Genomic DNA, 19,665 nt, shown 5'->3' on the forward strand with positions numbered 1-19,665 from the left:
AGTATTCATTAGGGACGAACGCAACTGCGGGTCATTAAGTTTATGAACGTGACGAAAAATTTTAATAAACATAAATAAATGTTACGTACAATGTAATTTTTATTTAATACACACAAAAGTAACAATTTAATTAGTTATAATTGATAATACCTACCTCCATGTTTTTTAATACCATCTTGGTTCAAGATATTTTCCACAGGTGGCGCAGGTTATCTTTAAAAATATTTGGAAGCCTGTTGAACGCCCTTTCAATTCTTTAAATATAGATATATAGAAAGTTCCTAGGTATGATGTATTCAATTTTTTCTAACAATACTACTATAATGAACTGTTTACACGCTAAAACTGAATGAAAGCTGGTCAAACTTGCTAATTATGCAATGATTTAGCATTTTAAGTAGCCGCTCGTGTTTGAGGAATCCTCATGTTGTGGGCAAAAACGCTTAGTTAAGCACCCTACAGTTTGTTTTTATTCGAAGATAATGCAGCATACGTTTAAATTGCACTTCTTTATTTATAAAAACCGCGCAATAGTTCGTATAACTGTGTTTTCTTGTACGTGAAATATACACTCTTTTCATAAATTCTATTTTTTACAAGTTGTTATTCTTTTTAAGTTAATTGATTTTTAGTCGATTATAACGGCAGGCGATAAGGCCTTAGTTATTAACGAAGAGGAATTGAAAAATAACTTATAAAGAAACACATCAACGAACTTTATTGCTTTGGTTCTGTAACGAAGCGGCCATAAACTTTAGTAACCTGTTCCAGCACGAGCTAAAGATGAGCTTCTAGTTAAAGCATTCAAAATATGGATGGTTTATTACGCACTTTTCAAATACATATATAATTTTTGGGTTACTGGTAAGTGGTAGTGAGCACTTGGGAACATACAAAAGAGAGTGAAATGCATTTTAGTAAATGTCTCGAGTTCATCCGTCCGTGCGGTCGCCTTCTGCCGGTGGATGGATCACCGCTCACTTGTGCAGGTTCTCGAGGAACTCCTTGTGGCGCTGGATGGCCTCCTCGTGCTCCTTGATCTGCTGGTGGTGGAACTCAGCCTGGTGGATCTGGTCGTTCTTAAGGCGATCCAGCTGCTCCCTTTGCTGCAACGAAACGAACAATGATGGATTCTCTCGATTAGCCGGTGCGAAATACAATTAGTGCTAGCAAGTCGTAAAAAGCTAATTGCTGGTTAGCTAAGCCCGCCCACCCCTGAAGCTTGCCATCAATATTGATCGACTGTCATCATTAGCTGCCAGCCATATAAGAGGCTTTACTACAAGAGACAATATTTGGTTAACAATTTTCAGACCGAACCCGTCACACGGGCAGACAAAAAGTTCGGATATCGCCTGAATGACCACGACAAACAGTCGACGGAAGTCTGTAAAGAGTGCGAAAAAGATCGGGGGAAAACCACCTGCCGCCAATGAACCTGAATCATTGTCTGCCGTTCTGCCTGCTCGTCTTCAAGCCACCAAGCTAAAAAGCCTGTTTTCAGTTGATAGTTGGCTACCGAAGTGAGACGTCGAAGAAAGTGTCGTTAGATCGGGGTCACCGTATTAAATTATTCCGCATTGTTAGGCCGCATCTGGCCAAATATCAACAGACCCTTGCTCTTAATTGGTCGTCAACAAGTAGACAAAGCCAGGCCGCGGTCCACACTCTTCGATCTCCGCCAGCCAGCCTGCCTGCCTCTCTGCCACTTATCAACGCCTCAGGAACCAACTTGCTTGATAAGCAGCTGCCCTTAGTTCGAACAGAACATTTACCATCCGACTCTGCTGCGGAATGGTTATGATGCCCCTCCGGATACTGCTGATCGCCTTTTCGCTGACGCTAGCCCAGAGCTATGGCGTCGGTGTCAATGGACCGCGTCCCGTGCGCACTGTAGAAACGCTGACGCAGTGGGGCCAGCTGGAGTTCGGATTTCCCACGGCGCAGGATCGGGAGAACGCTCAGGCGGCGGGTAATCTGGTGCCCGAGAACGGCACTCCCATCGATGTGCAGCCACAGTACATGGCCAATGGCCAGATCAGGCTGTTCACCACTATTCCGCGCTTCGTGACGGGCATTCCCTACACCTTGGCCACCGTTTCAGCGACGCAGGGCAGGAATGGCCCGCTGCTGCAGCCGTATCCCAACTACTCCTGGCACAATGCCAACGGCGAGGACTGCGATCGCATAACATCCGCATTCAGAGTGGCTGTAAGTGTAAAATGTTCGGACAGCTAAGTTTTTTCTACATTGAATCTCTTCCAGATCACCGAGTGCAACCAGATGTGGGTGATCGATTCGGGTGTGATTGGAACCACCCAGCTGTGTCCGCCGCAGTTGCTGCAGTTCGCCCTGGCCACCGATCGCTTGCTGCATCGCTTCCGCTTCCCGAACGACACATACATCCCGAGTGGATCGCTCTTCATCACGCCAAATGTACTCGTCCAGGATCCTCCGCCTAGGGGAACCTGCAGTCGCACCATGATCTATGTGGCCGATGTGAGCTATCATGGCTTGGTGGTCTACGACCACCAGGCGCAGACATCATGGCGGGCTGAGAACCGCTTTATGTATCCCGATCCGGACTACGGCAAGCACACCATAGCAGGCGAGAGCTTCTACCTGATGGACGGCATGTTTGCACTGAACAACGACAAGCGCAATCTTTACTTCCATCCGCTGGCCAGTGCAAGTGAGTATTCCGTGCCACTGAGTGCTTTGAACCGGCAGCAGAACTGGGCCAACGGGCCGGAGGCTCTGCCGGAGGAGTTCAGGCTGCTAGGCAGGCGGCGGAGCGAGTGCGCCGCGTCCGCCATCGATGGCAGGAACAACGTCTACTGCGTCACCTTCAATCCCGTCAAGCTCTTTGTGTGGAACGTGAACTCGCCGTACAATTCGCGAAACTTTGGCAATCTGCCAGCCAAGTCCGATGACCTGCAGTTCGTCAGCGGCATGAAGGTGTTGCGGAACCGCGAAGGGCAGGAGGAACTCTGGATGCTCTCCAATCGCTACCAGGTTTGATGTTCAGCAGGCTTTTGTGTGCCCCGTAAACTGATTGTTACGATTGTTCCCTTAGAAAATCGCCGCAGGTACGCTGAACTCGAAGGAGGTCAACTTCCGCATCCTGCGCCGCAAGTTGGATGATGTCCAGGGCGGCGTCTTCTTCTCCAACGACGAGGATCTAACCAATCGCCTGGTGTTTAGCTAGTGACTTAGCAAATCCACTTAATTAATATATGTAAATATTAGTTTTGTTGTGCACTTCACTGGGGGATCGTTGCGAATTCCGCCTAAGTGCTAATAACAGCCTATCTGAAATTGTAAAGATTCCGCAAAGCCTAAGAAATATATATGACGTGTAAATATTAACCATCTTGTGGTACTCATTCCCTTGAATAATTTAAATTTTACGACAGCGAAATATTTAAATTTACTTTGCTAACAAACCATATAAATGCGCATAAAACGATGAACCTGATTTGAGAAAGCTAACTTTTCGGTTACAAACTTTCAAAGAAATGTTGACTATAAAAGTTGATAAAAGTTATTGTGAGAAATGGAAGAATTGGAGTTTCTTCTACATATGTTTGGCCTATGAATGCATGCGTCCGAAGCTTTACTGTATTATTTTGATTTTCAAATTTCTTGCGCCACACAATTTGTGGCAAAGTTCAGGGTCACTTGTTATCGCCCCAAGTCTGTACTCCCAAGCAACAGTCTAGTCACGCACGAATCCCACTGGCCAGTAGAAGCCGCAGTGGCTTAAGATTAGACCTGATTCAGCGCCATCAAGTGACGTTAACCGTTTCGGGCATCAGCAGCATCGATTGGAACTGGATTGGGAACTAAATTGTACTGACTGGATAATGGATCACACTTAATGGGGCGACGAACCGAGCAATCGGTCCAAATGGGTGGCGGCGTGCATAATTAGCCAATACCAGCACCAGCAACTTGTTTTCCGAGGTGGACACCAGTGAACAGTAAACAAACTGCCATGGCTCGACCAGAATTTCAGTGCACAGAGTTTTGGGTGTGCAATTAAACCAGTTACAAAAGCTGACCCGCTTAGCCTGCTGAGTGGCTGGCTGGATTAGAAAGACATGGGCCCGCAGCTCCACGCGCATGTGCAGTATCCGCTCGGTGTTTAAGTGGAACAGTTGTCGCGAAAGTGAAAGGATTACGGCATGGAGCGTTGGATTGTCTTCGGTGTCTGCTGTTGGTGCTGGCTGGCAGCATCCGCCCAGGCCTTGGAAAGTGTCTTTGGAGCCTACAATCTGGAGCTGGAGTTTCCATCGCCGCAGGAAAGACAGCGCGCGCTGAGAGATGGACTATACGATCCGGGCAGCGTGATCCCCATCGATGTGGACGTCTACTACAAGCGTAGGAGTTCTCCATTTCAGCACAAAAGCCTACCTAATTTGCTCTCTCATTTAGATGGCGATGCCACACCCTCGATATTCGTGACCATTCCGCGTTTTGCCAAGGGCGTTCCATACTCTCTGGCCTACGTCACAAACGAAATGCGACCGAACGGGACTCTCCTGCAGGCTTATCCCAGCTACGAGTGGCACAAATCCCACGGAGCCGACTGCAATGGATTGACTTCGGTGTACCGCACACAGATAGACGAGTGCGGGCGCATGTGGATCCTGGACAGCGGCGAGATCGACTTCATTCAGCACTGCCCGCCGCAGCTGTACGCTATTGACTTGGAAAGCGGAAAAGTCGCGCATCAGTACAAGATGCCCAAGCGATTGTACAAGGAGGGCGTGAGTCGCTTTGTCACGCCCACCGTGGAGCTGGATCCGCACAACTGCGATGTGGGATTCGTGTACATGGCGGACTCCATTGGAGACGGCATTGTGGTGTATGACGTGGCAGCCCAGCAGTCGTGGCGGATTGAGAACAAGTTTACGTATCCTCATCCAGACTTCGGCACATTCACGATAGCAGGCGAGAGCTTCCAGCTGTGGGACGGCACGGTGTCTACCACTCTAACGCCCCACGGCTTGGGTGGCCGGCGGATGATGTATTTCCACTCTCTGTCCAGCGAGTGGCAAATGGCCATTCCGTTGGATGTGGTCAACAACGGCAGCAACTGGCGGCTGAACGATGTGAGCGCTGCCTTGGATCAGTTCCAGTTGCTGGGCAAGCGGGGAAGTCAATGCGTTGCGGCGGCCATGAGCGAGTCCGGCTTTCTGATCTGCGGCCTGGTCCAGCCGGCCAGCCTTTTGGCCTGGAACATTCGCACCGGCTACAGCCATCAGAATCTGGTCATGCTGGTGGAGGATGAGCAGCGACTGCAGTTCGCCAGTGGACTCAAGATAGTGCGCAACCACGAGGGCAAGGAGGAACTGTGGGTGCTGTCGAATCGGCTGCAGAAAGCCTTCGGAGCGGGTCTGGACTACAAGGAGATAAACTTTCGCATACAGAAGTGCGGTGTTCAGGAGCTGCTCAGCGGCAGGCCTTGCAACTGAGTCGCTTCCCGCTGCTGCTCAATAAAGCTAATGATGAAATAAGTTGTTTTCTGGGTCACTCACCTTCTTGTAGAAGTACTCCTCCTCGCGGGCAGCCTCAAGCTTGCCGAAGGCTCCGCCGGCCTCGCGGATAGAGCCACCGCCGCCGCCTCCCTTGCCGGCGCCACTGCCTAGGTCGCCCACCTGGCTGCCGCTCATCTTGGCCAGCCTGTGGAGCGGAAAATGGCGGTGGGAACCATTAGAATCTTCTGGTTTTGTGCGGTTACGCAACAGTGGAGTGAAGTCAGCATAGACTGCACACACACACATGCGCGCAGGGTGAAAGCGATTTCGATGGGATCGGAATTGTTTATCTTATCGAACATTGAGGAAAGTGTAAGTTGGGGGCATACATAACACTTTGAATATGGCGAATGAGATATGAGTGCTCTGTTAAGTCTTGTAAGCCAATTAGCAGGTAGTTATGAACGGGGGTTAAATGTGGGTAGAAACTCACTGGACTCCAGCGGGGTACAGACGAGATGCGCTACGACGTACAACGAACATTCTGTTTGATTCTTGAGTAGTTTAGCTGCAAGAGAAGCGCAGAAAATACAATTTATTGAGAAAACTCCATTACGAAGAGTAACTGTAAAGCCGTCTCCTTAACAAAACGGAGTGCATTGAACTTTTTCGAAAACCAAGTCGCAATAAAAGAGCCGCTATTTTTAGCCAGTTCTTTGTTTGTTGTTTGTATAAAATATATACACGAATACCCAATGCACATACTAGATTTAATGCCGGAAAAGTGCGGCGCGCTTGAACATTACTTACATTTTTGCGACGACAAAAGTTTTCTGCAGAGTGACCGTAGGCGCACCCTTAAATAATACCTTCGCGGCAGAGCGAGCACAGTCGGCGTGGTCTATCGAATATGTGAGCTTGCGATTTTAATCGATAACGCTTTATACCCTTTGCATACTGCAAATAAAACTAAGCTTCTTCTGTTGTTTACTTAATCATGGTAAACTAATATTTCAATTGCAGATTTCTTACTAGCAACAAATTTAAATTCTCAATCGACTTGGACTCTAACTTGACGCTTTAACGCTTTAACTTGAGTTCTCGTCGATTGTTGCCTTAATCCAGTCGACGTAGTGCGTCACATTCGTGGCCACTTCGAAGATCCTACAGGATGCATCCCCGTAGCTGACGAGTCCGAGCAGGAAAGCCCGCTTCTTTAACCCGAAGAGCAGCTTCGCGCTCAGCGGGCCCCCGGAATCCCCACCGCAGGCATCGCTGTCCACGCCAGTGGTGCAGATTTGGGACTGGTCGACTTCGATGTTGAAGTTGCTGTTGCAACACGATTGTTCGAGCGCAAGCAAAGTGGTCTCCTGGAGAATGCGGCTGGGCTTATAGTCTGCGGTGTGACCCCAGCCAGTGAGGGTGTAGAAGTGAACCTTCTCCAAGGGTTCGGTTTTTCCCCAGAATTCTGGGGAATCAGTCAAAGCGAGGCTTCGCTGCGTATAGCGTTAAAATTTGCTGAAGATAAGCTTCGCTTATGTACATAAATACTAATGCAGATATTATTGACCCGAATGGCGTCTACGACAGAAGTCAGGGGAGCCATTAAACCACTCGAGATAATATTTTGGATTGATAATATTTTCTTAGAAAAGCCAACGAAATGTTATTATGAGTAGCTAGAGTCTAAGCTGGAAAGCTCTGCTGAAGTCTTCGATGGCGTTCACAATCCAGTCCCTGTGGTGCGTAACGTTGGTGTAAACGGAGAAGGAATGGCATGCCGCCGACCCGTAGCTGACCAGTCCGTACTGGAAGGTCAGCCAGCTGCCGGCAAAAGGAACCTGTGCGCTCAGCGGGCCTCCCGAGTCGCCGTGGCATGCATCGCTATTTGTGCCAGCAGCACAAATCTGCGACTCATCCACCTGCTTGGTGAACTTGCTTCGGCAGAAGTGGAGGTCGGTGTTGTACACAGTGGCCCTCTGGAGCCTCCGGCTGGGCGTGCCATCGTTGGTGACACCCCAGCCGGTGATGTTGAAGATGGGACTTTCCGCCATGTGTCCCTCGACCAGGAGACAGATCGGCCGGACGTAGTCTGAAAGATATGTCCACTGCTTAGGGAGCCCTGGCTGCTGGATCCACCTCATTACCTGAGTACTGGACGAAGCTCTTCATGCGCAACAGGCCGATGTCGTTGTCCAAGTTTAGGTTATAATCCGCATGCAAAATCTTTCTATCCACAGCGAGTTCATATGACTTGGGCACGCAGCAATCCTTGCCAGGAAAGCGGGTGTCATACTCGCCCAAGCGTATTCTCCTGAGTTTATATGACTTGGGCACGCAGCGCGAGCAATCCTTGCCAGGAAAGCGGGTTTTATACTCGCCCAAGCGTACTCTCCTGTGGAAATGGGAATTCGTAAGTGTTCGCCGAAAGACAGTGCTGCCTCACTTACATGTGTGTACTAACGATGCAATGGGCGGCCGTGAGAACGAAGCCTGAAAGTATTAGCAGCAGGTGACTGGACAAAGAACTCATTCGTGGGCCACATTTGAATACTTACGACTGGTGATTAGCGAGCCACCACATAGTTTCTCGCCTAGCACCTTCACCATCCATGGATTTGAGAATAGGCCTGCGTCTGCGCCCCCGGTGATCATTGGGATAAATTCTGGTTTTGTCGTGCCACAACTGGAGTCTAGCAGGTGACCAGGTGCTCCTTCACCCAACTGGATGGAGCAGACCAGAAGAGCTAATCCAGCTGCGATGAACTTCATCTTTTCGCGGTAATGGAGCGACTGGCAAGCTTAGTCGAGTTTGAGGTAATTTTTGAGGAATTTTATGTTGACCAGCTGATAACAGTACACTCTTTATGACCGTCAACGGAAACGGATATGATAGGAATCAGTGTTTTGTTTTAATGAGTGCTCTCAGTACTTTTTTATTTTTATTTTATTTACGAATCTGGGGAAATTCCAACTCACTACCAAAAATTAGACCCCTGTGATGCTTTGTCTTGCGCCAACTACTTATACAAATTTGAACTTGAATATTTTTCCTGCTTAGCTTCTCGATTAACCCTTCGAAATGCAGTTATCTGGGTAAACGAATATTCATCGCGATCAGTTGTGGAATATAATTTAATCTATTCTTTAATAAATCCAATTAAATGCTGCTAGTTATGAATTTTAATAGTAACAAGCAACTTAATTTGTGTTTCATATAACAAATCATTAGTGTGACCGAACTCAACTCATAGGTGGTGTCATAGCCGCATAATAAGACCGTATTTGGATGTTGCAGTGCACTCTCCAATAAGAATCAAGTTTAACCTCGTTTCAAATCATTTATTCGCCGATTTCACGTTGGGTCCGACACAAACAGCTCTGAAATGTTGATGCGACAATTAAGACTAAGTTACTGGCCGCCTAGTGGTGCTCGGCGTGCTCCTTGGCCTGCGATTCGGCCCATGCCTTCTTGTTCTCGGGCGAGTTGGCTGAAAATGGGCAGGAGGGAGAAGTGCATTAGTACAAGGGGCCCAGAGGTCGCGAGGCGAGTGTTACGCACCCAGCTTGCTGATCTTGTAGAACACGGGCACGCAGGCCACGGCCGCAATGAAGTAGTAGCGCCAGATCCATTGGTTCTTGATGTAGTGCTTGATGGGGAATTGGGCTATCTTCGCGGAGAAAGTGTATGGGTAGCGCATGGGGCGTCCAGCGGGTTTCTCGGCAGCAGCTTTGTCGGCCATGGTAGTCGTGGAATTCGCAGCTGTGGAGGGTCGAATTAAACGAAATCAATTTACGCAAAAATTATGTAATTTTCGGAGGCGGCAGACGAACATACGAACCTCACAAATAAAAGACAGCTATGGGAATGCCAACTCGTGCGGCGAGGAAAGCACCAAAAATGACACTGGCTGCTAGCGAGTCTGGCAAGGCCGGCCATGTGTTTACCGCGGCGAATCAAGACGGTTATCGATTCACTTACATCGCTATCAACTGGTGGACGTTTTTTTGCCATCGTGAGCAAAACTTTCGAGTTACTTTTCCCGAATAATAATATAGAATCGTAAGGTAAAGACAGCAAGCACACTGCTTAGGTGCTATAAGCCAGCATTCGTGCTTACCCATAGACGCAGGATTCAGCTTGGATCTTAATTGCACCGCCACAGGAGTCTGAACCTTTTTTAACCTTTTCACATCCTTTTTCACCTTAATTGCCATGTCTCTCTCTTTTCAAGCTTTCAAAATGGTTTTAACTAGCGAACAGGTGCCACAGGTAGCTAGCTTGCCTCTTAGTAACTAATTTGCCAAGTAGCGAGTTTCCCAAATTTAGTTTTGATTTAGCATGTCGGCCGATTTGATTTCGTATTTGATCCAAACAGTTTGATAGTTTTACATATTGTTACATCAATAACTAATTCCGTACTCCCTATCTGGACTGGGACTGACGCCCAGACTTTGAAGAGCAAGCACAAGAAGCAAAGGCAACGCAATCGACCGCGCAACAAACGAAATCGCCTGGAAGACAGCCATTCAACGACACAAGAAACATCAGCCATCGACGCCACGAGTGCAATGCCCGGAAATGCTGTGGATCCATTGGCCACGGAGAAGACTCGTGACCAGATAATGGCCGAGCGGGAGGCGAAGAAGCTGGCTAAGCAGGCCAAGAAACAGAAAACTGCACCGACTCCTACTGCCGCCACTCCTGCTGTTCTGACCACTCCCTCTGCTCCGGCCACCAAAATCATCACTGAAGTGGAGCAGACCACCATTACCACTAAGCTGACGACCACCACCACAACAAAGGTGCAGGATGCAGTGGCTTCAAAGACGACTCAGCCAGCTGCGGTAAATGGCAAGGATGCGGAGGCGGGTGAAAAGACACGCGAGCAGATCAAGGCGGAACGCGAGGCCAAGAAGGCAGCCAAGAAAGCTGGCAAAGGCGGGGGAGCCAAGGTAGAGGGCATCGCACAACAGCTCGCTGACCTGAAAGTAGCAGAAAAAGCTCCAGTCGCAGCCAGTGCTGCACCTTCGACAACAGAAGCGGACCAGGAAAAGGTAACTTGCTACATTTATGATTTCCTTGCTTCATATACATCTCACCTCACCTTGCACAGAAAAAGCCAGCTCTTAGCAAAGCGGAGCGTCGCGCTATCCAAGAAGCCCAACGGGCAGCCAAGGCCCAGGTACAGACTAAAAAGGCCCAGCATGCAGCCAAGGCACCACCCAGCGCAGCTCCCAAAGGGCCGAACCGGAAGAGCGTTTCCCCCACCACAGCGGCCACCAGCAGTTCCCCCGTCAAATGTCCAGCCAGCACGCCCAATGTAGACTGCCGGGTGAAGCTGTTCAACCATCTGGTGTGCGCCAAGGAAGACAGCCAGTTCATCAACGATCCACTCGTTCATCCGAGCATTGCGCGCTTGGGTGTTCAGTACGCCAAGCGCACGGTGGTGGGGTCCAATGCTCGATGCATTGCCTTCCTGCACGCCCTGCGCCAGGTTGTCCACGACTTTGAGACGCCCGCCAAGAAGGAGTTTGGTCGCAGCCTGGACGCCGCCGTGAAGCACCACGTAGACCACCTGCACAAGTGCCGACCGCTGGCCGTGTCCGTGTCCAATGCGTACAAACAATTCAAGAACCAACTGACACAGCTGCCGGCGGATGTTCCCGAAACGGAGGTAAGAATCAAAATATATTTTTTTAACTCAATTGGTAACATGCATTTGCTCAACAGTCGAAGGAGCTGCTCGTCCACTTCATCGATACTTACATTGAAAATCAAATCGGCAAGGCGGCCCAAGCGATCAGCGGTTTTCTGCAGGAAAAGATCACCGATGGCGACGTGCTGCTGACCTTCGCCTGTTCCTCCCTCATTCAGTTCATCTGCGAGGAGGCCAAGCGGCGCCAGGTGGCCTTCCGCGTGATTGTCGTCGATTCGCGACCCGGATGCGAAGGCCAGGAGCTGCTGCGCCGACTGCACGCCACCGGAATCCCGTGCACCTACGTGCTGATCAACGCCGTGGGCTATGTGATGGCGGAGGCCACGAAGGTGCTGCTGGGAGCACACGCCCTGCTGGCCAACGGATACGTGATGGCGCGAACGGGCACCGCCCAGGTGGCCCTGGTGGCCAATGCCCACAACGTGCCGGTGCTCGTGTGCTGCGAGACGCACAAGTTCAGCGAGCGCTTCCAGACGGACGCCATCGTCTACAACGAGCTGAGCGATCCCAACCAACTGGTGCGCGGCGACAAGTGCCAGCTAAGCAACTGGGCGGCCAAGGGAAAGCTGTTGCCGCTCAACCTGAGCTACGACATTACTCCGCCGGAGCTGGTGAGTGCCGTGGTCACCGAGGTGGCCATCCTGCCCTGCACCAGTGTTCCCGTCATACTCCGCATCAAGCCAGACATTGGCTACTAATCAGACTTCATCGATCGCTCAGTAGAACTCGCAGTTGTTGAATAAATAAGTTTTATTACACTTTGATCAAATCGACAAACAAGATTGATGCGTAGTTCATAATTTACGGGTATGCTAGTGGAATATGCTTGATGCCAGGGACCGCTGCTGCGAAGGAGGGCTAGGCCCAAGTGTCTGTACATCCGGCAGACCGCCGAGTTCCTCGGAAATTATAAATATTTTGATCAAGAGCAAGTCTGCGCTCTGACATGCAATTGTACTTTCCGTGCGGGTGGGGCTGGGATTAGCAAATATGTAGCTCTAGATTCTAATAACAAAATACAGTTTTGTGCCCGGCTTATAGACTAGGACGATGCCTGGAAGCCAATCGCTGGTGGATTGATTTGGTTTTGCTCTTTTGATTTCCATTTGCAACAACTTGAATGAGCTTCTACAAGCAGCTAAGTCTACAAATGCAACAATAAATACACACAATAAATTTAATAGCGTTTCCATATCGATTGCACACCCTAGCTCCGCTCCATTCCTCGATCCTGCCTGCCTTGCCTCTACGGGCTTTGCTTTTGCATTTGCCGGAAGCAGCCCCGGCACACCGGCACCGGCTTTCCACTGTCGTGTCCTGGCAGAGCCACGTTCTTGTCTATGCAGCGCTCGCAGAAGATGTCCCCGCAGCGCCAGCAGTGAGTCTATTCGAGGATTGGATCATCATCAGTGGCAGGCTTGCTTAAGTACGCGGAGTTACCCACCTTTTTGCTGAACTGATCGAAGGGCGTGGAGCAGGAGCAGGTGGTTACGTTGCGCATGGGCTTCCAGTCTACGGCCACGGAGTTGATCTCCTCGGGCAGCGCCTGCGGCGGACTGGATTGTTCCGCGCTCAGCGACAGACTGGCGAAGGACATGTTGCTGGCCTTCAGCGGATGATCGTCGTCGGCGGCAGACAGTTCGCTAAGCTTCTTATCGTAGTTGTATCTGCAATAAGCGGATGGATTATAAAGCATACTATAGCATAATAACTAATATCTATCATACGCACTTGTTGTCATTGATCTCGTTGCTGGAGAGCTCCTTGTTCACTTTGCCAGGGGCGCTGGTGGCGTCTTGCAGTTTCTTGGCCGACTTGGAAATGTAGTTCTTGAAGCTGGCTATGCGCTTGGTCAGATGCTGCACGTGGTCCTCCAGCGAGTTGCAGTGCTCCTTGCTATCGAGCAGCACGTCGCCCAGTGGCTCCCGCGGATGAATGCCGCTCTCGAAGCGACTGTACATGCCGCGCCAGAACCTGTGTGAGAAGCGCATAGTTTATATAGGATTTGGCTCATTCCAGAAAGTCCTCACTTGATGCACTGCGGTGCCAGGTTGGCCTTAATGGCCTCGTCTACATTTGGTTTGTACAGCGGGTTGATATACTCGTTCAGGTGATTGGCCATATAGCCCCACAGCGAGAAGGTGCGCTCGGCCAGCTTTAGGTCCAAGCGATCCTTCTCGCAGTTGCCCACGAAGGTGCCGAATTGACATGAGTGCACATGGTCGTGCAGGATGAGCAGGAACCGCTCGTTGAACTCGAAGGCCTCGCTGCGCTGCGACATTAGCTGCCAGGTACAGTCCAGGAACTGTGTGAAGATCGGCGACACCTCGCGGGCATCCGTCTGGATGTGACCGCAGCGCTCGCTGAACTTGTGCCCGAATGCCAGCCAGTCCTTCTCGATTAGCGCCTGGAAGCCCTTGATGGTTCGGTAGTAGGGGTTCAGCATCAGCTGCGCCAGTGAACAGACCTGGGCCGTGCGGTCCCAGCCGTCGGAGCAGTGGACCACCACCGAGACGCCCTTGTCCACGGCGTTGGCGATGAAGCTGCAGGGTGACACACACAGAATGTTAACAACTCAGTCCACAATGCCATTGGGAGATTCTCCTGTCTGTTGGCTCACCTCGACGTGTCCAATATGGAGCGAATGTGCTTCAGCCAGCCGGATGACTCCAGGGCATTTATGAAGGCGCTCATCGTGGGCGACTTCTGTTCGCAGGCCTCAAGCACCTTTTGCAGACTGGCACGCTGGACGTGGATGTTCTCAATGCCGAGGAAGTGGAATTTGATGTTCTCGTAGAAGGCCTCGTTCTCGTATCCCTTGCCGGCGGCTCTGTTTGCCATGGCATTAATCTGCAAATGGCGTAAATGGATTATTTGCATTTATGCTCGCCTCGGGAGATTCCCCTGTCACACTCACCCGCGGTCGCGTGTCCACCACATACATGTAGTCCGTGTTGGAATTCGTCTTGCGTATGGCCTCCAGCATCTGCTCATCCTCCAGACAGCGGGCACTGAATCCGGACAGGGGCTGACTGCAGCGGCAGATGGAAGCCTGCAGTGGTTCCCAGTTATGTAAGTTTGCTGATAATATGAGTTATGTATATCTTCGCCTAACCTTGTTGTTGTGCAGATAGGTGAGCACTGGCAGCCGCCCCTTGGAGCGGAATCGCGAGCTGCTGATGAGCATCAGCGTGGTGGCCTCCTTGGGCACGTAAATCTGACGCGGATAGGTGTCGCACAGCTCGTACTTCTCGTTCATGGAGCACAGCGTCCAGGCCTCGTTGGGCACCAGCATGTGCTTGAACTCCGCCTCCAGTTTAAAGTAATCCCAGCCAGCGTTCTTGGGGAAATCATCCTTGTTCGGCTGGTAGTTGAAGCAGTACAATTTGTTGATGGACACTGTTCGCGGGATAGGAATGTAGGCTTGTGAATGGCGGCCGCATTGTTGTGTTTGGTGGATTCTTACCCGGCTGGAAGAGTTTCAGCAGCGAAGTGTAGACATCGTGGCACTCGGAGTCCTTGGGAATGACGAAAGTTACGGAGAGGAAGGTCTTGCAGCGGATGAGTAGCGGAGATCCTGTCGTGCTCAAGGGAAGCTTCTCAATGCTGGCCACGTGCATGTGCAGGATCTGAAGAGAGCGCAAAGCGTAAATACAAGTATATAACGTCCGGTGTGGTTAATAAATCTGCAGAGAATGGGTTGCGTTGGCTTATTTCCCCCAGCTACTCGGATGATTGCTGCTTATGGTTTGCTGCCCTTTGTGAGCGAAACATCCAAGAAGCCAGCTTGCGACCGTGACTTCGCCCAAGGCTGCTCTTATGCAACGCGGGCAAAAGCAAAACTTCACTCCCCCCTTGGACACGGGAGCTACGTGCCCGAACAGAACTGCTTTCGCCACTAAATAATTGATGCGCCCCAGTGGCGGGCAATAAAAAGAAGCGGAGCTAGACAGGGGAGGGAAGAAGCAACCGGATTATGAGGAACTAAGCAACCAGTTTTCAATGGCGCACAAAATCGATAGTTGCCTGCTCTTTTCGCCCCCTCACGGCGGCTCTCGTGCTCTGATCCTAAGTGTTTTCACTTTTAATTAACCACTTTGCGCGGCCCCCGCAAGTGCGACTCATCCGGAATCCCGACACTTACGCTCCTGGGCCACTTGTGGCACTCGAATGCGCCAACTTGCTCCGGGGAGTGCATAATTAATACAATTTGGGCGAGGCAATTAAAATGCAATGCTTGCCTGCTTCCGGCCAGCAACCTCGTTACGTATACGCAGTGGGCAACTTACACGGTTGGAATAATTAAACGCATTTAGTGGCACTCGCATGTGCAGGGATTTGAGCAACAAATCCGGCGGTGTGTCCAAAGGATATGAGCTTGTCGGGCACTTATTGTGCAATATAACGCTAAGCCAGGGCTTTTTCGCGACTATTCACCAGGCCGCTTATTGTCACTATATCCTTTCAATTTCGCTGCGAAAATCGCATTCGCCAACACAACGAACGAGCCTTAAGCTGCAACAGCTTTTCAAACAATTCCCAGTGAATTTAAAGCAAAGCAGCAAGGAAATATGCTCACAATTAACGTACACAAAAGCTGAACGAATTCAATTCGTATGTGTGCAATGGGGCGTATACGCAACACGCTTGTGCAAACATTCTTTTGTGTGCGCCAGATTGCGATTGCAGGAGGCGAATTAAATTACCTGTTAGGTAAATAAGAATCTTAAAGCGCAGGAAACATGCTGCAAACTCGTTAAAGGAAACTTTTCCCCACTCAACCGCTGTCTTCCTCCTCTCGAGAAAGGAAAGGTGCAGAGCACCTAAGACATCAGTCGGCTGGCTGCCAGAGGGGCTCTAAACTTTTTGACAGCTGCGAGGTCGGTGCTAAACCGAAAAGAAACCCATTTGAGCACGTTCGCAGGCAGCGGACTTAGTTGCCAGCACAGTGGTGACTCACATAAGCGTTTTGCGTGGCCCACAAACGCAAATCCACATTTGCCACTCCAGCCGACAAAGTTGTTAGCAAAGGGGACGCGAATTTTAGTCGGGAGCTAGCGTATTGATGATGTCATTATGGGCCACTTACCCAGGTCTCCTTGTTGCTGTCGGGCTCCACGAATATCAGATGGGTGGCCGTTAGATAGAGTGTGCCAACCGTGGGATTTTTGGTATTGTAGCGATCTATCATCCGCACATTTTCCACCTGCAAAAACAAAAACAGAGACAGAGAGAATGGAAATGATTACAATTGGGTTTAAATTCGCTATTTCATTTCAGCTGCGCCCCCGGCTGACGTCAGCGGAATCCATATAGTTTTGTGGAAACCCACTCGTACGTACACATTGCATACGAGAAAGAATAAACTGCATGAGTACGAAGAAAGGAGCAAACTTTTTCAATCAACTTTCAGCGAATACCCGGCTGAAGTGAATGGAAACTTCATCAAAGATTCATCAAAGCCGAGGATATGTCAACTTTAAAGCACCACCTAAATATAGGCACCACAATATGTGCCCCTTGCGGTTAGTTGTTTGGCATCCATTTAACAAAACCGTCGGCCGACCAGCGGCACATTAATTCCTTTGATGGTCCTGCAGGCCGGATTCCCCAAACCAACCCATGCCGCCGCTTCCCCATCTGCGCCGGCTTTTATTGCCCAGGAGGTCTATACATATTCCATTTCCCTAGAGCCGTTCATCATCGGACTAATTTCCTTTCATGTCACTTAGATTGAGGCCCTTGTTTGAGCCGGGTCCATTGTCGAGATAGATAAGGTTAGTTAATTGTCTGATTTAGCCAGTGCGAGTTCATTACCCTCGCCCAGCGGGCAGGCAAATTAAAGCGTGGATTTAAGATAAACAAATTTGCCTAACTAATCATTTGTATAAATGAACCTTCATAAGCTTTCAGATTCAGAAACTGTAGCATATATAAGCATAATGCATAGCACGAGTATTTGATTAGATTTATAATGGTTAAGTTGCACATGCAGAAGCTCAATCAGTTTGTTGGCAACATGGCGCATACTTGATGCACGATTATCAAACGAACTGAGCCATAAAACTTAATTATATTTTGAATTTCGAAATTATCAGATACACACAAATAAAGACAAACGAACTGCATTAATTCAATCTGCGTATAGTGCACATGGGGAGTTGGTGCCATTGTCCATTGGTAATCAACATGGGTAACCTTGACAATTGCCAAGTCCGGTGGCCTGCTCTTGATGTACGAGTGCAATTTGCCAGCCGATGGCAGTTGCATCTGCGACTTTGATGGAAAACCCATTCCATTAATTGACCCAGCTCCGCACCCGAGTATCCCGCTGACAATGCAACAATCTGTCAGACTTGTGGGTGCCCCGAGGAGTGATTGTGGTGACGCACTTGGCGCCCGGATGCAGACCTGCTCCTCGTTCCCACACATGACCCACATAGGAAACGGGTTTCGGGAAGAAGGGGAAGTCAGCTTTTGGCAGGCCCCCGAACATACTGCCTGTGTGCTGATTTGCATATTTTCCGGCCAGTGGCCAGTAGCCGGTGGCCATGGGTGAGATGGGAAAATTAGCACGATTTGCTCGCCATGATTTGCATGGGAAACTGGGGAGCAGGATGTTGGTCTGTTGGGCGGGTTTACCTTCTTGAGCACACTGTTGCCGTTGTAGAAGACCGGAGCCTCGTTGAACTCCTCCTCGATCCAGGAGACCACCTTTTCGGAGACGAAGGGCGGCACTGGCACGCCCCACAGCCTCTTATTGCCGTCCGGCGGCTCCTCCGTCTCCGGCGAGATGTTGTCGAAGCTCAGCCGCAGCGCGGAGGTCGGGGACAATTGGCGCTCGATCTCGTTGAACTTGTTCATGAATCGGGTGATGTCCATTGCGGGAGACTGGCGGGCCGCTTTATTGATTTTGAATCAGCAGCAGCAATCGTGTGCTGGCAACTCAAATGGAATCAATCCAAGTTTGTATGGGTGGAATGGCCTGGGACTTTCACTTTTCGCCTGCCTAACGAGCGCGAAACTCGCGCTATTCACTGGCGACTTGCTGTGCCTTTTTGTGCGATTTTACCCCACGGATATGAGTGTGTGTGGTTTGCTTGGGGCAGCGCGAAGTGCTTCCGTCAAACGATGGAATGGAACTCAGTTGCCTGCGACGAATGCGCGCGCTTAAAAGCGAGCTACGATTTTGTGTTGGGGAAATTTGTCAAGGGAAATTCTCTCTCTCTCTTGCGAAGAGAAGACAAATTGAGCAGTTTGTTACATGGAAATACCCTGTAAGGATTGGGATCTTACTAAACAAAATCAAGATATTTAACTGCATGATTAAATATAAATGATAATGTAATAAGATACTGCTTCTAATTTAAGTTACAAAAACATTTTAGAGAAAAGCAGCATTACCTATACGAGTTTTTTAAATTGACTAATAACTTCTTCTATTAAGTTTACATTACTTAAAATAGGTATTTGAATTTGAAAGAATATTTATTATCCAACTTAGAATGCAAATATTTCATATTTCAAGGAGTTTCTAATGATTTATGTAAGAATTTAAGATAGGTAATTTCAGTTTCGTTACATTCAAGGGCAGATCTAAGCTGCAAATAAGTTTCCAAACTTGCATTGATAAGTAACCCAATTCGGAGATGCGGGAATCCCATCAACTTCGGCCACAACACGAACCCAGTTAAATAGGCCACGTCGAAGGGCAGAAATGTATGTAGCCTTCCATTTTGGACGCTGAGAGAACCTTCCACTGATTTGGATGGACGACTTTTCACGGTTAAAAATTGTGGCTGAGTGGGTGGATTCTGGGTGATTTTGGGATGGGAAGAGAGCGCGGCTCGAAACTTATTTACTTTGCATTCTATGCGCATGTTTTGGTTCCGCATTAATGGACGTGGATTTCTGGGAGTGCTTCCACCTTTCCGGGGGCGGAGCACCCCACCTGTGTGGGCGGAGTAGCCGGTAGTTTTCCCACGGAAAGGGCGCAGGTGGAGCACCCTTACCATCGATTTCCGAATGGCCAGCCCCCGCGATGGATGACTCACAGCGCCTTCGCGGCAGCCCAGCCAGGTGCTCCACGGTGGTCGCCGAGGTATGACCCTGGCTGCATTGCACCCTATCGCATTGATTAAGCTGATAACTAACCTTGGCGAGCTTTATTTCGTCCATTGTTTACGTTTTGATTGGGTTTTCCTGTTGCCTCACGTGAAAACGAGCCACAAAGTCACTGTGCACTGATTCGCCCAGCGGTTCACAAGCTCACGCAAGGGAGCCTCGTTAATTTGGTAGAACTGCACTCGTGTTTGCTTTTTTATTGCATTTTTTTTGTAATTATTCCCGAATAATAATAAATTCTTCGAGGCGATTGTACGAACTAGGGATGTGCTCCAGTCGATAGGATCCACCCCCTAAGCTATCGGCCGTCGACGGCTATCGGCGGCCACTCTTTGCGA

At 49.6% G+C, this 19,665-nt stretch overlaps 7 protein-coding genes and 1 long non-coding RNA gene across 16 annotated transcripts; 4 read left to right on the plus strand and 4 right to left on the minus strand.

Moving 5' to 3' along the window:
* Positions 1-794: 794 nt before the first annotated feature.
* On the minus strand, positions 795-6,353 carry CG13551 (uncharacterized protein). Of its 2 annotated transcripts, none has more exons than NM_144045.2 (4): positions 6,294-6,353; positions 5,977-6,051; positions 5,544-5,688; positions 795-1,106 (listed from the first exon to the last, which is right to left on the minus strand). In NM_144045.2, exons 2-4 carry the CDS (start codon positions 6,024-6,026, stop codon positions 978-980), a joined length of 324 nt encoding a protein of 107 aa, NP_652302.1. In that variant the 5' UTR covers positions 6,027-6,051; positions 6,294-6,353; the 3' UTR covers positions 795-977. The 2 variants fall into 2 exon arrangements, with proteins under 2 accessions (NP_652302.1, NP_726315.1); NM_166597.2 differs by having other exon boundaries at positions 6,249-6,353.
* Positions 1,502-3,367, plus strand: yellow-d. Its single transcript, NM_079096.3, has 3 exons — positions 1,502-2,211; positions 2,266-3,015; positions 3,077-3,367. Exons 1-3 carry the CDS (start codon positions 1,795-1,797, stop codon positions 3,206-3,208), a joined length of 1,299 nt encoding a protein of 432 aa, NP_523820.2. The 5' UTR covers positions 1,502-1,794; the 3' UTR covers positions 3,209-3,367.
* Positions 4,126-5,520, plus strand: yellow-d2. Its single transcript, NM_137944.4, has 2 exons — positions 4,126-4,383; positions 4,438-5,520. The coding sequence occupies exons 1-2, from the start codon at positions 4,188-4,190 to the stop codon at positions 5,478-5,480; spliced, it is 1,239 nt and encodes a 412-aa protein (NP_611788.1). The 5' UTR covers positions 4,126-4,187; the 3' UTR covers positions 5,481-5,520.
* Positions 6,354-6,411: 58 nt separating the features above from the next.
* On the plus strand, positions 6,412-7,106 carry lncRNA:CR44784 (long non-coding RNA:CR44784). The gene has a single exon (NR_124713.1). It is a non-coding gene; the product is annotated as a long non-coding RNA:CR44784 (long non-coding RNA).
* Positions 7,107-7,128: 22 nt separating this feature from the next.
* CG30414 (uncharacterized protein) lies at positions 7,129-8,397 on the minus strand. Of its 2 annotated transcripts, none has more exons than NM_001169793.2 (4): positions 8,042-8,397; positions 7,934-7,976; positions 7,631-7,878; positions 7,129-7,575 (listed from the first exon to the last, which is right to left on the minus strand). In NM_001169793.2, the coding sequence occupies exons 1-4, from the start codon at positions 8,253-8,255 to the stop codon at positions 7,163-7,165; spliced, it is 918 nt and encodes a 305-aa protein (NP_001163264.1). In that variant the 5' UTR covers positions 8,256-8,397; the 3' UTR covers positions 7,129-7,162. The 2 variants fall into 2 exon arrangements, with proteins under 2 accessions (NP_001163264.1, NP_611789.2); NM_137945.3 differs by having other exon boundaries at positions 8,042-8,278.
* On the minus strand, positions 8,393-9,392 carry roh (reduction of Rh1). 2 transcript variants are annotated; one of them, NM_166599.3, is made up of 3 exons: positions 9,326-9,360; positions 9,046-9,246; positions 8,607-8,974 (listed from the first exon to the last, which is right to left on the minus strand). In NM_166599.3, the coding sequence occupies exons 2-3, from the start codon at positions 9,224-9,226 to the stop codon at positions 8,907-8,909; spliced, it is 249 nt and encodes an 82-aa protein (NP_726318.1). In that variant the 5' UTR covers positions 9,227-9,246; positions 9,326-9,360; the 3' UTR covers positions 8,607-8,906. The 2 variants fall into 2 exon arrangements, with proteins under 2 accessions (NP_726319.1, NP_726318.1); NM_166600.3 differs by having other exon boundaries at positions 8,393-8,974; positions 9,046-9,392.
* A 57-nt stretch (positions 9,393-9,449) lies between these two features.
* On the plus strand, positions 9,450-11,981 carry eIF2Bdelta (eukaryotic translation initiation factor 2B subunit delta). 4 transcript variants are annotated; one of them, NM_137946.4, is made up of 5 exons: positions 9,450-9,551; positions 9,719-9,756; positions 9,936-10,541; positions 10,601-11,161; positions 11,218-11,981. In NM_137946.4, exons 2-5 carry the CDS (start codon positions 9,727-9,729, stop codon positions 11,899-11,901), a joined length of 1,881 nt encoding a protein of 626 aa, NP_611790.1. In that variant the 5' UTR covers positions 9,450-9,551; positions 9,719-9,726; the 3' UTR covers positions 11,902-11,981. The 4 variants fall into 4 exon arrangements, with proteins under 4 accessions (NP_611790.1, NP_001163265.1, NP_726321.1 ...); NM_001169794.2 differs by lacking the exon at positions 9,719-9,756 and having other exon boundaries at positions 9,871-10,541; NM_166602.3 differs by lacking the exon at positions 9,719-9,756.
* Mtmr6 (Myotubularin related protein 6) lies at positions 11,938-19,609 on the minus strand. Of its 3 annotated transcripts, none has more exons than NM_137947.3 (10): positions 19,358-19,609; positions 16,293-16,409; positions 14,670-14,832; positions 14,319-14,602; positions 14,121-14,255; positions 13,824-14,053; positions 13,234-13,746; positions 12,935-13,177; positions 12,648-12,870; positions 11,938-12,587 (listed from the first exon to the last, which is right to left on the minus strand). In NM_137947.3, the coding sequence occupies exons 1-10, from the start codon at positions 19,379-19,381 to the stop codon at positions 12,450-12,452; spliced, it is 2,070 nt and encodes a 689-aa protein (NP_611791.2). In that variant the 5' UTR covers positions 19,382-19,609; the 3' UTR covers positions 11,938-12,449. The 3 variants fall into 3 exon arrangements, with proteins under 3 accessions (NP_611791.2, NP_001097433.1, NP_726322.1); NM_001103963.2 differs by having other exon boundaries at positions 15,910-16,409; NM_166603.2 differs by lacking the exon at positions 19,358-19,609 and adding an exon at positions 17,846-18,350.
* Between the last annotated feature and the right edge of the window lie 56 nt (positions 19,610-19,665).

This window comes from Drosophila melanogaster, chromosome 2R (assembly GCF_000001215.4).
Source record: "Drosophila melanogaster chromosome 2R".
Lineage (NCBI taxonomy): Eukaryota > Metazoa > Arthropoda > Insecta > Diptera > Drosophilidae > Drosophila > Drosophila melanogaster.

Excerpts from the sequence above, each read along its gene's own strand:
- CG30414 (NM_001169793.2), bottom strand. The coding sequence starts at position 8,255 with ATGAAGTTCATCGCAGCTGGATTAGCTCTTCTGGTCTGCTCCATCCAG. Across the intron at positions 7,977-8,041 it reads TGGCTCGCTAATCACCAGTC|GCTTCGTTCTCACGGCCGCC; the intron begins GTAAGTATTCAA and ends TAATACTTTCAG. Across the intron at positions 7,576-7,630 it reads GAGCTTCGTCCAGTACTCAG|ACTACGTCCGGCCGATCTGT; the intron begins GTAATGAGGTGG and ends CATATCTTTCAG.
- yellow-d2 (NM_137944.4), top strand. The coding sequence starts at position 4,188 with ATGGAGCGTTGGATTGTCTTCGGTGTCTGCTGTTGGTGCTGGCTGGCA. Across the intron at positions 4,384-4,437 it reads TGTGGACGTCTACTACAAGC|ATGGCGATGCCACACCCTCG; the intron begins GTAGGAGTTCTC and ends TCTCTCATTTAG.
- CG13551 (NM_144045.2), bottom strand. The coding sequence starts at position 6,026 with ATGTTCGTTGTACGTCGTAGCGCATCTCGTCTGTACCCCGCTGGAGTC. Across the intron at positions 5,689-5,976 it reads CTGTACCCCGCTGGAGTCCA|GCTGGCCAAGATGAGCGGCA; the intron begins GTGAGTTTCTAC and ends TCCGCTCCACAG. Across the intron at positions 1,107-5,543 it reads AGGAGTACTTCTACAAGAAG|CAAAGGGAGCAGCTGGATCG; the intron begins GTGAGTGACCCA and ends GTTTCGTTGCAG.
- Mtmr6 (NM_166603.2), bottom strand. The coding sequence starts at position 18,085 with ATGGACATCACCCGATTCATGAACAAGTTCAACGAGATCGAGCGCCAA. Across the intron at positions 14,054-14,120 it reads TGGTGGACACGCGACCGCGG|ATTAATGCCATGGCAAACAG; the intron begins GTGAGTGTGACA and ends CGCCATTTGCAG. Across the intron at positions 12,871-12,934 it reads AACGAGATCAATGACAACAA|ATACAACTACGATAAGAAGC; the intron begins GTGCGTATGATA and ends CGCTTATTGCAG.
- roh (NM_166600.3), bottom strand. The coding sequence starts at position 9,226 with ATGGCCGACAAAGCTGCTGCCGAGAAACCCGCTGGACGCCCCATGCGC. Across the intron at positions 8,975-9,045 it reads CTACAAGATCAGCAAGCTGG|CCAACTCGCCCGAGAACAAG; the intron begins GTGCGTAACACT and ends GCCCATTTTCAG.
- eIF2Bdelta (NM_137946.4), top strand. The coding sequence starts at position 9,727 with ATGGTTTTAACTAGCGAACAGGTGCCACAG. Across the intron at positions 9,757-9,935 it reads CTAGCGAACAGGTGCCACAG|ACTTTGAAGAGCAAGCACAA; the intron begins GTAGCTAGCTTG and ends ACTGACGCCCAG. Across the intron at positions 10,542-10,600 it reads CAGAAGCGGACCAGGAAAAG|AAAAAGCCAGCTCTTAGCAA; the intron begins GTAACTTGCTAC and ends CACCTTGCACAG.
- yellow-d (NM_079096.3), top strand. The coding sequence starts at position 1,795 with ATGGTTATGATGCCCCTCCGGATACTGCTGATCGCCTTTTCGCTGACG. Across the intron at positions 2,212-2,265 it reads CATCCGCATTCAGAGTGGCT|ATCACCGAGTGCAACCAGAT; the intron begins GTAAGTGTAAAA and ends AATCTCTTCCAG. Across the intron at positions 3,016-3,076 it reads TGCTCTCCAATCGCTACCAG|AAAATCGCCGCAGGTACGCT; the intron begins GTTTGATGTTCA and ends TTGTTCCCTTAG.